The 14,913-nt window shown below is 36.3% G+C and overlaps 1 protein-coding gene across 1 annotated transcript in view; it reads right to left on the bottom strand.

Annotated features, from left to right (window-relative positions):
• The window catches only part of GPHN (gephyrin), a gene marked incomplete at its 5' end in the record, with an annotated part of 281,057 nt that overhangs the window by 125,276 nt on the left and 140,868 nt on the right, over positions 1 to 14,913 (bottom strand). The window contains one exon of the mRNA XM_084262827.1: positions 10,018 to 10,110. Coding sequence (XP_084118953.1) covers positions 10,018 to 10,110 — 93 coding nt within the window. The remainder of the gene's footprint in view (positions 1 to 10,017; positions 10,111 to 14,913) is intronic.

Raw genomic sequence — 14,913 nt, 5'->3', positions numbered from 1 at the left:
CAGTCCCAAGAGTCTAGATGCTCACCCTCTGGTAATATCATTAGATCAGAGTGAACCATGAAAATCCACAGGAGAATAGCACACAAATGGAAACAGCAGATGAGTCTGACCCTAGCACTTGGGGAGGCCGTGGGACCTTCCTATAAAACAAAAATATGAGAATCCACAAGAAAATCAAACAAATGGGAAAAATGTGTCTAAAAACTGCTTCTGATGATGATTAAAAAAGCAAAAAAATACTAGCAAAGAATTAGTTTGGAAATGATTGGGTGGGATTGAAGATGTTGCTTACCCCTCTCTGGAGCCCACATAATGGGAATGTTGGGAATTTCTGCAGCAGAAAAACAGAAGAGAAAAGGGATTTCTGACTCCCAGTTCAAGGAAAGCATGTCAGTTTAGGACTGGGTAACCTCTTTGGGCAAAATGTAAGAATTCAACTGAATCTTTGCCCATCCCCAGAATCATGCCTTTATTGAGGTTTGCGAAAAATTTAAGACGACCACATCACTTTCATCTCATGACATCCCACCCTTATTCCCCAAAACCACACTTACCTCTAGCACAAGGTGTATAAGAGGGGAAAGGGGATGGTCTTGTGAGCTCATTCCCATATCCACTGCAAAATAGCTTGTGAAGATGAACAGGAGTACCCATTAGCCACTGCTGGCCATTTGTGAGATAAACTGAAGAAGTTATTAACTGTTACTCATCACTAGTGTAGGCTGGTGTTTGAATCTGGCTTAGATACACCCACACTCTAATGGAAAGAATTAGTCTTGTGGGTACCCTTCTTCTATGGCAAGAATTGCAAAAGTACAGAACTTATCAACACCTTTTATTTACCTCGAATCTCTTCTTCTCTTTAACTTAAGCACTCTAGTATTTAACATGGTTGTTTTTTAAAGCACGTTTCAGAAATCTTAGCTCCTGCTCTGTTTCAATAACACATAATGAACTCTGGAATGTAAGAACTGAGAAAATCCCAGCAGTAATAAAATCAAGTAATTTAACTCATCTGTCATTTCAGTCATAAGTCTTTTCATTCAGTATCTTCCTAGTAACTAAAAGTCAACCAACCAGGAAGCAAATTTCACTATTTCTGTCCTCTTAGAAGTCTATACCGTGTGTGTACTTTTCTGTCTGCACATTAACTTCTTATTTGTAACACTGAAATCCTACATCTTACTTTGACAAGGCAATAATACACAACAAGGAGCCAACTCTTCCCTCTCCCATAAAATACAGAAAACCTTAGACACAGTAATGGCATCATTAGTTCTGCTGTGCACTGCTGAATTAGGATATGGAAAGGTCACAGAGACAGAATCCACATGAATCTGCCGTGTATTCATAAGCAACAAGGCTTTTAAGGAATACAGTAGTAACAGGCTAAGCTGATGGAACATTATTTATCCTTGGTATTAGCCACTCATCCTCCTTCTAGCTCAGCAAGGCACAGGAATAATAGAGGCTAACATAACTTCAAATTTAGAAATTGGGGTCACAGAACAGCAATTCCTTCCATATCCAAAGCTTCCTGTATGAAACACTACTATTTGGGCTTAGAACAGAATGACAGGAAATTTAGGCAGAGGAGACAGAGTGACTTCCACCATATATTTAGTAATGGCATAAACTAGGCAGGAACAGCATACACTGACTGAACCAGAGCAGATATTAATACTGTAGAGTATGAGGTACTTTGAGCATATGCATTGGCAGTGTTACCAAATCCCACGACTTCGTGGCCAGCACCACATCATGAACAAACTTGACAGCACCTTCTCTCCAAAGGGAGATCTTTCAAGGTTCAATGAAAATGAACTATGACAAACTGATCTCAGCGAACCGCAAGAAAATGTTTATTTGAGGAAGATGGACTTCTGGAAATCTACTGGAAGCTTAAATGCCAATAACAAATAACCAACGGTTAATTACATGTAATAATATTGGTATTGTCGTTACCAAATAATTGGGAAAAAGTATACTCACAAAGTGACAAGAAACTAAAATATCCCCGAATGGTCTAAATTAAGGTTAAAAATTAATTTCTTGTCCATAATTGGTAAGACTTTCATATTTGAGTACGACAAGAGTAATTTTGGCTTTCTATTCTAGTACTTACACTGAGTTAACAATTTGCCAAAGCTTCACTATTCCATGTGGTGGCAATTAGCAGAAGCAGGCAAAGGACCAGTTCTAATCCTAAGAATAACTGCTGAAGCCAGCTGCTTCCCAAGACTCTTCTAGTTTCTTTCCACTTAGTGGCTGGAAGAGCTCCTACACAGCAGGCAAGGAGCAAATAAGAAATTCTCTACTCTTTAATAAAGTTCCAGTTTTAATGATCTACTATTTTAATAGTGAGTCATTTTGCTGTTCTGGTGTTTTTATGTCAAAAGGGCTAACTCACTCAATTTTTGATACATATTAAATCCAAGCTAGTATTTGCCCTCTAGTTATAATTTCTTTACGCTGCCTTTAGAGAGTTTTCCTAACATATCTGTATATTTGTTAAACTTTTTCTAATAGACTGTGACCAGAAAAAATGACACATTATGGGCAAGAATTGCATAATTAGAGGTCTGACAATGTTTTGAAGATTAATTTGTCTTAACCTAATGTTTAATATTGTTCAGTTCCCTATTACCTGCTGTGAAGAGATGTTTTAATGGAATCTATTCTTACAAATGCTTAAAAGGAAAAAAAATATTTCTGAAACTTCCAAATTGAATTTTTTTTTTTATGCAGGAGTCCAGTGGCTGGTATATTTTCCTGCCCCAGTTTCAAAAGGGACAGCAAGATCTACCCACTGTCACAGCTACACTGCTAACATGAGTCAAGACAGGTAATTTAAACCAACAGAAAGATGTGATGCCAGCTTTGGTCCCTACAGTGAAAACATGGCTAAAAGGCATCAGTAATGCCACAAGGAGCAGGATACTTCTCTTTACCCTGATTAAAAGTAAATCATAATCACATTGTTCTTCCGGGTGTATTTCTGAAAGTATTTGGGATCACTAGAATACAGGACTCTCAGTCCAGTTTCCACTCTGAAATTAGCTTGGAATAAAATTTAATGGCAAAATTTAAGATAAAAAAGTGAGGCTTCCTGGATCATTGCTGTGGCTTTGTTTCTCATTCTGTGAGACATTTAGATACTGCTGTTTTACTACTGTTTTCTTCTTTTCAATAGAGTTTGCAAATATTTCGTACATGTCTGAAGGGCAAACCCCAGAACTTCTATTTGCTGCTTGAGACTATTAAGGAAAACTAAACTAAAGCAGATAAAAGTTGATCCTCAAATGGAAAAAAAACCCACCCAACTGCTCAACAGGAATTCTATTAGTATTATCTTCAGGATATGATGGCCAGATGTCTTTACACAGAAGGTTAATATACCTGTAAGATAACCTGAGTTTTTAAAGGCATCTCTCCCACAATCAATTGCTTTGGATTTTACAGGATTAAAATGGAGAATTCTTTAGGGAATTTGCATGATTAATCTCTCATTGTTAAAGAAACCAACCCAAACACATAAATCCATTATGATGGTTTTCTTATTAGACTTATTAGTCTTATTAGATTTGCTCAAGCTTCCTATCACCAGCTATTATTACAATTCTTTTCAGTTGATTAAGACACTGGTATCCTACATTATTATTTCCCAAAGAAAATACAGGGTTTATTTACAGCAATACATTATGTACCTTACATTATTGTTTCCCAAAGACTGAACAGGTAAAAAAATCAAGTTTTTTCCTAGTGTTCTTCAAGATAAACTAAATAGACTGAGTTGCATAACTCTCAAGAAAGCATCTCTCTCAGCTTCTTTCTGTATCTCCTTGAAAACAGAACGTCAGAAAAATATGCAGCTTTTCATTTTAGATAAATCAATCCTATATACAGATACAAAAGTACCTTCTGTATTCCTATTCCTTTTTTTTCCCTCACCACCTTCATATTTGTCTCTGTTGGGAGCCTAGACAGAAACAAGTTGACACATACATTTGTTCAATCCAGTATCTCAGTCAGATACACAAAGAAACACATTCAAAACTGCTGTTTATGTAGCAAAATATCAAGGATTTATCAAGCCCTTTTTATCAAAATTAGTGCTCTTCAGAAACGCTCTCTCTGCATATATTTCCTCCTTCCTTTGGGGTGAAGATTTGTTGGGGTTTTTTTGGTTGGAGGTTTTGGGGTGGGGTGAGGGGCTGCTTTTTTTTTTTTTTGTGACCTTTGATATTCAAGTAAATTTATCTGAAATGGGATCTGGCTTTCTTCCATTTCACATTTCTCACTATAGTTGTCCCAACAGCTTGCAGGTATTTCCATGCCAGTGACTGCAGCTGATGATAGCACAACCAAGCTCTTCAGCGATGCTGGCGTGTTACCAAGTTTTCCAGAGAAACTCAAACAAGAGAGCAGAAAGTGCACTTTTTGGCACTTCATACGTCAGCTAAAGAAGTTTGGAATTTCCCAAGACACGGATACTTCTGTACTATCCTGACAGTGTCCTGTGAAGTGCAAATAACCTGCTTCTTGGAGAAACTGGTAATAGTTGTTTAGTGAAAAGTGTTCTGCAACTAAATATATCAATTCTTCTGCAATATCATGCCTTCCAAATATGAGATTTAAAATCTAGTTGTAGACTTGTTAATTAAGGCACACAAATATATTTGGATTTTTACAAATAGAAAATTTCAAATACAGAATTTCAAATAATAAATTTTATTGAAAAATTAAAGTAGACTGGAGAAAGACCTAATTAAAGCAGACAGGATAAAGACCTAATCATATAAACTAGGAACAGTCTGGAGAACTAAGAAAAAGGAAATGGTACCTTATGGAGCTGCCGATAACCTTCTAACAGATCAGCACAGAATTTAGGAGTCTGTCACAGAGCAGTCTACTCCACTTAAGCATATCGATTGCCCAGATGCACCTGAAAGTTTCCTATTTCAGACCATTTAGGAACAAGTTGGATTGGAAACATAATTTTCAAAGAACTATTGAGAACAATAGTTCTAAAAAGGTCTGATGGCAAGTTACAGGATCGGATATCATACGGACGCAATACACTTCATTTTACAATAGCTCTACACAGAAATCAAGTTTAAGGTGGGGTGGGACATCCACTAAGAGATAAGGAAAACTACAGTCTTAAAATAGACTACAAAAATTAATGCTAGGAAAGGTTATTAAACTGGAGGATATCTTGAATATTGAAGGGTGAGAAACTGAAACACCACCACGAGTAATTAGAGGTTGGATGATTTCCTAGTCTTCTTATAACAAAATGACTAACACCCCATGTGAGATGATGACATCATTCATCTTCACTATGAAGCCATGCTGAAGTGACAGTTTGTAAAAAGAAAATCAGCCCCTTTTCCCAGTGACAACACTAAGATTTTTTTGGTGTGGCACTATGAAGAATTGAATACTGCTGAAGAAGAACAGAAATACTCCCTTAGCCACAACAAACAATTCTACAAATCCTGCTGCTTTGGGAAGGCACTATTTGAACCAGGGAGGATGAAAAAACCTACAAATTGTTTCAAGTTTAAATAATTGCCTATTAAATGGAAGTTATTTGATATGTCTCAGTGGATTTGGGTTAATCTCAGCGGAACAAGTGTTGCTGTGAGAGTATGGCTATAATATGACATACCCCATTGTGTTACAAGCATCTTATTTCATTAACAAAGTTGAAGGGAAAACAAACAGACAAAACACGTTAAAATAACATATAATAAAGATTTAGGAGGGTTGTCAACACTACTTGGGACAAAGATCTGGAAGGACAGAGACATTAAAATAGTCTGTAGAAATCAAATGGAATTTGAAGAAAAACACTAAAATCTAATGAGAAACTTGGTAAATGGCAATAGTGAAAGACATCTTCAGGAGCTGGGAAAAGTCAGGTCATACAAAATGTGCAACTGGTACTGACTATAAAAATTGTTATAAAAATGCTGGGGTAATTTTGAATTGAATTTAGAAAGACTTTGTATCACAGCAGAATAGAGAATTTCTTCTCTCCAGACAAAGCCTTTGCGTGGCTAGGTTAGGAGTAATTTCTTCATTCTGAGCATGATTTTTCAGAAAAATGCTGACAATAGGAGGGAGTTCCAGAGAATAAAGGTTTCTTTTCATGGACTAGAGAACTTCAATGAAAGAATAAACAAATGTGCATATATTTAAGATTAAATGGAGTACATGTCTAAAGACATTTATAAACAGTCTATATATACTGAAGAATAGAACCAGCAAGAACCAAAAGGAACATTCGTAATTCTTCCTGATCATTGGAACCGAAGAAAGACTGTAAGGAAATGTACGTCTGGTTTTACACGATGGTAAGGAGCTCTTCTAGTCTGCTTCTAAAATCTTATGTTAAAATTTTTGGGCTGACAATTTCCTGCAGTGTGGCTGAACTATTTGTGAATGCTCACAGTGACACAGCCCAAGCATGGCAAACATCAGTTGAGGCACAATAATTTGACTTCTACTGCTACTGTCTAAGTACATAAACTTAGTCTGGTAGTGGGGCAAACAAACCTTGCAAGCCACTCTAAACATGAAGAATAAGAAGCAGAAGACTGTTAGGGGCAGGCAAGTGAATTTTTCGGATGTAAAACTTCACAAAAGAATAAATTTTAACATAGAAAAGACAGAAGATAGAAAACTGTGCAGAGCACCTATACACATGAGATTTTTCCTTTCTCAGCAACAGAGAAAATGCATTTCTACATAAAAGGTTACCTAGTGACAGATAAAAATGCTGTCAAATTATTTAAATATTTTCACAAAAGATAAAGTATAGTACCATTACCATTCTCTAAGAAATGTAAATGACTTCGCAGTTCCAAAGAAAAAATGTTTGCATCTGGAAATAAAAAAACTGAAGTTCCCCAAATAACTTTGGCCATATGTAATGTCCTTATCTCTGTCCAACCACTTTAGGATCAGGAAGCACAATACAAGTGCATTTTCAGTATGGGTTTAAACACTATCCCAATATATTATAGGAAAAATAAGACAGTTAAAAAAAATTAAAAAGATCGTTTTATCTGAAAAAATTAAGCCTAAACTTTGGCTCTAGTCCAAATGTGAACTAGCATCAACTGCCATAGCAAACGAAGAATCACATTTGCTAAGTATATCTACAAGACAATTAACTTCAAATTCAGCCATCTACTGGAGGAATTCTGGTTTTTAAATATCCACGTGCATTTCATCACTTCTAGTCACGTAATACCAAGAAGACGAAGGATATTCACACTGCTCAATTCCACTGACCCTCACCGCTCAAAATGTGAATCACAGTAACTAACTGAAAGGCTTCTCCCCACCCACTGACTAGACTGAGGCTATAAATTTAGGGACCAGAGACAGGTAAGGAAAATCAGGTAACGCGAATACCCATAAAATCGTCTATTCCGTTTTAAGAACGAAACCTCATCGTACATCACTGATACAACTGCAATAATCTTGTGTGATTCTGATACAGTGTCCAAAAAGCAAAATGAGTGGGGAAAGAGAGTAATGCTTTTGAAAATCATACATTTCTGAAGTTTCAAGGAGTAATTTTAATAGATACATTTCACTAGGTACTTAACTTCAATTGAATCAATAATCACAAAATTCACCTAACATTAATTCTTTGGGCTGTAAACACACTCAGGAACCAGCTTTATCTTGTACAGCACAATAGCAATTATGTATCTATGCTCAGAAAAGAAAGTAGAAAAAAGTGTTTTCTAATCAAAAGTACAGGAGGATGAAGGAGAAGCAGGACTGAATTCCAGCTGAAATATGACCCCAGGGACTACTCTCTCTACTCACAGGAAAAAAGCTGAAATGTCTTCCAGTATCAGATTCAATTATTACCAGTTTTAAAATCATGTCTTAAAGATGACATCTCAATAGCACAATGTCATGACCACATCATTTCATTATCAGTTCAGTAATGAGAGAAGAACGTGGTGGACGAACACTATACACCGAAGAGATTAAAACCATTCCCTACATACTGAAGGCTTGCTATTGCACATTTCATGTCAGCATAATGAATTTTGCATTTTGAATTGGTTCTCTCATTGACCCAAAAGACAAAGTATGGGGCCAAAGCTTACACTTCATATGTTTTTGTTAAGACACAGTTGCAAACTGATTTTTTTCCCTTAAAAACATTTATTTGAATTAATGATCTAATAAACCACATCATAGGAACAAACTTTATCATTGCCACCTTATAATAAAAACTGGGATTCAATCTCTCCTCTGTGATTTCAGTTTAGTCTTGCATGTTAATCCAACTTAAATGGGTGAAAAGTGAGTAAATACTGCCCTAAATTACATAAATTCTTTATAAGTTTGTGATTATTTCCACAGTCGGAACATTTAATTCTGTTAAAATGAAACAAAGTCTTGCATACCTATGATATTTAAAAACAAAGCATTTTTTATTCATGTTATTAATGATTTTTGTATCAATGTGTTTTTATTAAATGAAGACACTTCAACAACTTAGATCATTTTTTAATGGCTTGCTGTAAGATCAAAACTAATCAAACAACTCATCACCACCTGACTTAGTCTGAGTACCAAAAATGAGCAATGTAAAGAAAATACTAGGTGTTCATGTGCAGAGTTCTCACTTGTTTATTTCTTGTCCCAAATACTGCTTGAGAATCAGTAGCTAATTTTTGGTACTGGCTGCAATGCTTCCCCGACACTACTGCCTAGGCTTGACCCTGCATAAAGGCAATAAATCAGGAAAAACAAAGCAGAAATCCGGTCCTCCTTTTACACATCATTGGGCATACAACCTTCAAAACCATGAACTTATTTTGCAAGTAAGAGACAAAAATCAGCCAACACACTTTTCACTTTTGTGTTGCTTTAGTGCAGTGAATCATCTGCAGATTGGGTTTCACCAGCTAGCACACTCCAGGCATCCCATGCTCTTCCCATTTTCTGATATGCACCCCCTTACGTTTTAGTTACTCAAGGTTTTTAAAAACCTTTGTAAAAAACATCAGCAGTAATGCACAGAAGCATTTTCTTTACATGTTGACATGTGCAGCCATGGTTGACAGAACACTTTTATAAGTAGAAAGCACTGTAGGCATGTAATAACGAACTCAAATCAACTCTGAGTTGGAAGTCCAAGCAATTGAAAACTTGTATGAGCACTTCAGAGAAATCTAACATGTTAAATTATGGAAATAGACACTTCAGGCACTCAGTCTGAATTCTGCCCTTTAGTGAACATAAGCAAACCAAAAAAAGTAGGTGATTTTAAAAGTTCATATTAGTTTAATCTGGAACCATAAATAAACAAATACTTCAACAACAATCATTTTATATTATAACTCATGGCCATCAGGTTATGAGGTTAAGTTCCTTTTATTTTTTCCTTACCTTAGCTCCTTATAAGTGGAATGTAACCGGATTTCCTGTGCAACATTTACTGGTGCAGGTTACCTCCATCCCTGTGCCTGGTCAGGGTTGGGGGTTTTTTTGACAATTTGGTGTCAGGCAAAGCAATAGGCGCTTTGCACGAATTTCCCCTCCCTGTCTGCCTCTCCCACCCTAACCTACCATGCAGCAGTTTCCAATGCAGTAGCTTGCAAGTTGAATTGAAGCATCTCTCTTATCCCACTTTTCCTTGTGCAGGACGAAAGCCACACACGTTTTTGCTCAGCAGTGTGGTACTGCAGTGCTAAGGAAAACTGCACCAAAAAGCCACTAGGAAATCCACTGTGCAATACACATTTTAGTTTGAAAATGGTTTTGGGTCAGAACCCAAGGTCAGAGTAATTCTCTATTCCCTATTGCTTTTTTCTGTCTCCAACTTGTGCATCACTTGATCTGTCCAGAGATACTGCAAAGTAAAGTTAGGGGAAATTTCAAAAAAATATCATCCCCCTCCCCCAGACTCATACATTCTACAGTAAAGGGCAGATTTTTTTTCTTTTTTTAAAATAAATTCCAGTACAATCTCACCTCTGGAGTGACATCTCGTGGTGCAAACCCCGTTCCTCCAGTAGTTAAAATCAAATTAAGTTCCTTTTCATCACACCAATCTATCAGCGTCTCCTGAAAGAGAACATGAATTCTGTCAGATCTAACAAGCAATCATCTGTGGGATACAGTTACCCCAGAAACACCCAAAGACTTGAAGCATCTTAAAACAGACACACATAAAACAAGCATAGAGAACTGTAAAATCCCTCATGGCTTTTTATACAGAGATTTTAAATCACTATTTATAACCAACATGTGAAAGAATAATTCAAGTATCCACCAACATATACTTTGGAAAGGGAAACTGGAATTCTGTTGTCCACCTCTTGACCCAAAATGGAACACAGGAATTCATAGTTACTAATTTAGTGCTACTGCTTATTTTGATTTTGAGATATAAATATAATGCTTTGATACACGGAGTATGTGCATTTAATTCAGATTACATGGTTGATTCTTACTACAGCAACTCTGGTTTCTGTGTTTCCCTTGTTAATAGCCTGAAAAAAGCAAGAACCACGTATTTGTAAGTTTATCTACTAAAAAATGCAATAATACACCTGACACAACAACATAAAAGATTATCTATAATCATCTTTTCTACATCCCCTACAACATCAACAGGGCTGTGTATACCAATTCCGAGGCTGGACTAAAAAACCTATCATGTAAGTTCCCTGACTTACAATACTGGAGGGCTCATGATACTAGAGAAGTGTTTAACTTGATTTGCATTCATTTTTTAAATGACATTTTAAACTAGTTTTCAAACTGTGACAAAAATTTGACATAAGCAGAAAATCTATTTAGTCTCAATATATCATTTATCCTTCATACTCTACTGTGGGCTATCACAGCAGCAGAATGTCTGCTTGAAGCTCAAAAATAGCTGTGTTACATGAAGTACACTCATGTAATTTCACAGCAAAGTATCCATCTGCAGACATCAGCCAGATCAATTACTTCACTGTCCTTACTCTAGCAAAGTAAAGGTGTCCCTGCTTACCGCGGGGGGTTGGACTAGATGAACTTCCAAGGTCTCTTCCAACCTAATGCATTCTATTATTCTCTGAAAAAGTTTAGGGTATGTATACATTTCTGGAGTATTATGCTGGGGAGGAATGAACTGTTTTGGTGACTGTTGGCTATTAGTTCATTAACAATAATAAAATTATTTTGAGCAATAAACAGGTTTAAAAAGCTTAAAAGTACTGTTGACGGTCATAAAACTGTCCAGAGTGTTTTCAGAAGTACCACCAATTTAGATTAATCCCCAGGTGTATGTTCTGCAGGCTTAGCACTGCTATATAATTTCCAATTAAGAAAACGCTCACACACAGCCTCTTACAAATTGCAGGTAGAATAAACTTGTGTCTGCCTGCAAGCCCTATCATGCAAACGTATCCAGGGATGACTTGGTGTCCTGGTTTCAGCTGAGTACAGTTAATTTTCTTCACAGCAGCTAGCATGAGGCTGAATTTTGCATTTGTGTTGGAAAGGGTGTTGATAATTCCGGGATTTTTCTTCTGTAGAAGCGTTGTTTTACTGCTGAGTGGTGCTTACACAGAGTGGAAGCCTTTTCATTATGTTTTGAAAAATGTAAATTACAGTAGTAAAAATAATTTTAAATCTTAAAATTGTTTCAATAACATAGGTATGCATCAGAAAAGTATTTTGAAGTGGTGGCATCTTCTCTAATTTATCATCTAGAAACAGATTTGTCTTAAATTTAAACAGCTACAAATTTCAGACAGTACTTGAGAGACATCTGGCAAAGTTAGAGCTTAATACTGTATATACATTTAAAATTATTATCATCAAGAAAAAGTGTCAGTATAAAACAGGAGGGAGATTCTGTGCGGGTTCTTTTAATGAACAATTTATCTATAGACAAAATAAACCCCTCCAAAATCCAACTGATTTTATAGACAAAAAAATCCTTCCTCTGTTCTCAGTTCAATAATACTCCAGTTAACGGGGAAAAAAAGAGACGTGACAGCCTACAAAAAAGCTGAAGAAATCAGTATAGCCCCCACTCTTGAAATAAACAGAGTAATAATTAAATGCCTATCACTGCTATACCATCAGTGTACTTTGACAGATACATAATTCTTTATCATTCCCAGTTATACTAGAGAAACAAGCTTTCAGTAAGACCAACTCTGACTTTAAGACACTAAGTTTGGGTTTCACTGTATTTTAGAAGCGTAAGCTGTACCATTTATATCTTTTAAAACCACAGAAAAAATACCTGAGATGGATGTTCATCTTTTTTACTCTTCTCTAGCCCACAAAACATTCTCATTGACATTTCAAGTATCTAAAAATGGAAGCACCACACTGATGTACTGAGGACAAAAGGCTACTCGTATTCACTTAGCTGCTGCCAGCAGTCGTGCCAGGTTCTCCACTGGCTTTCCATGGAACTGCATTTGTTGTGTTTCAAACAAGAATTCCTCTAGGCCAGGAACCTGATATTTGGCTTTACTGATGCTATACAAACAAAATTATTATATAACATTTCAACTAGAGAAAATGTCATTAAATAATTTTCGTGCATCTTCCTCTGATTCTAAGTTTTCAAGATTAAACGAGATTATGTCAACAGGTTATATAAATCATTGTCACTCCATTCAAGTCAGTGGAATTACGCTCAAAATGCATTACCTGGCTCTGGAAACAGTACTGTGAAACTACTAACAAATTTTAAAAAGCCAGAACAAAATTACAGAGCATCAGACAAAAAAATACCCAACCCAAAACCACCACCACCCCAAACCCAAACCAATAAATACCTTTAAGAATTAATATCCTAAAATAGGCTTGGTCAGTTATTTTTTAGTGTCAAGGTAGTCAAGGAGAAATTAAGTCCTTATAGTCAATCCCTCTAGACACATTTTTACTTCAAAAGCACATAACGGTGATTCTCACCTGCTCAGATTTCACTGAAGTCACAGAATAATTGCAATAATTTTTTTTTCCTGCTGCACAGAAATAAAATGTCAGCCCATTTGACTCCTTAAGCTCTAGATTAGATCTGTCCTGTCTCCATATCTATTTGTATCTTCTCTTCTGAATACATTTAATTTTTTCCTGCTTAAATAAGTAAGAAATCCTTGGCTCCAACATACCATTTATTTTTCTCTCTTGCTTCAAAGGTTTTTTTTCATTCAATCACACACCTCCCTCCCAAACTGAAGCTGTATGTTGGACTCCCTATGCACTTCTCAATCTTGAAATTATTTCAGTTATAAGCAAAGCTTTTGATGAGCAGTGTTGTGATCTGTTTTAATTTTCTCATGACCGGTGTTCATTTCACCTGTGCAAAAAATTCTTGCCTTGTTCTTTCTCTGCATTCTTAAGACTTTCACATGTAAATTCATTGATTTTAAGACCAAAAAAAGATCATGGAAAGAATGTCCACAGTGTGTGGCACAGTACAGAAACCCAAGCACATACATGCTTGCAAATTCATACAGGCACCGTCATGTTAGGACAAAATTAAGTCCAAAAGCTGTACTGATTCATTCTTGCAGCACCATGCCTGAGCGAGTGCTACCTGCCATTTCAGTCAGTGAATGGCTACACCACACATTTCCTTCTATGGAGGTACCTTAAGCATCCCAGTGTCCCAGAAGCAAAACTGTCCTTGGTCTAAGTTGCAATGTGCAAGTCACAGAATTTTGGGCAGTTCCTCTCGTATATAAAACAAACTCTAGGACTCAAGCATCTCTTAAGCACCCAGCCTTGATTTGAAGGATTCAAGACAGAGAAAATACATCATAAATTAATTTGGTAGGGTTTTCCAGTAGCTAGCAATGTTTATCATTAACTATTTCCTGCGTTTGTAGTAACTGTTTCTTACAAATCATTTCTGTGGGATAACACCTCCTCCACGGTATGTGAGAAACCTGCTCATAGAATGCACAGTGGTAAATGATTACATTAACTCCATGAATGTACCATCCTCTCTGCAAGTCAGTCAACATGAGAAACAAACACGGATTCCTTTCTGGAAAGACAGGAGCAGTTCCCCAGTCTTTGGGAGAAAACAGAGGCTGGTGGGTTGCTTATCTTAGCAAATGTTTGCATCCTCTTGCAATAAAGCCCTATTAGAATCATGGGCTGTGTAAATATTAACCCCGATGTTATGGCACAATCTGAAATTCACACCACAGGACACAAATACAGAGCAGGACAAAAAGAAAAAGAAAATGTAGACGTAACCCAATTTATGCTCACTGTTGTATTATTTAGGAGTTTGACTTCTCTATTCAGCTGCCCATGGCTTGTCTTAATTTAAAAAGGAAAATCAAGTAGTTGGGATCATGCAAGAACATGAATACCCATAAAGAAAAGGCACTGAAGGAAACATAGAGCTGAACATTCAGCTTGAAAATGAGAAATGTAATCTATTCTTGGAATTAATTTCATATTTTTTGCTCTAATTCTTGTGAAGGTTTTGCTTCTTAGGCTCGCAGTCTTTCTCTTACTACTTGAAAACTGAAATGTAGAGGCATGATGATATTCTTATATATGGAGCAATAATTTTACAAGTAATCAAGCTAAAAATTATTTAATAATATGAGAAAATTAAATATTAAACCACCATGAAGATGCATTCAACATTTTCAATTACCTGCACCCCTTTTTTCCTTCCCCCACCAACAAAAGGCAGAAAGTAAGAGAAATGTTAGGATTACATTCAGGCTGTAATCACTATAGTCAAGAGACCTGGATGCAAAGCAAGTACATATCTCAATGTGTCTAAATAGACCTTTTCATCTTTTGAGATTTTATCAAACGCAGCTAGTCATCTTTTGAAGATTCTGTAGATATATTTGCAGCTTTCAGCACTGTAGTCATTTTGCATTG

This window comes from Gallinula chloropus (assembly GCF_964237585.1).
Source record: "Gallinula chloropus genome assembly, chromosome: 4".
Lineage (NCBI taxonomy): Eukaryota > Metazoa > Chordata > Aves > Gruiformes > Rallidae > Gallinula > Gallinula chloropus.
This window is presented reverse-complemented; position numbering and strand designations above follow the sequence as displayed.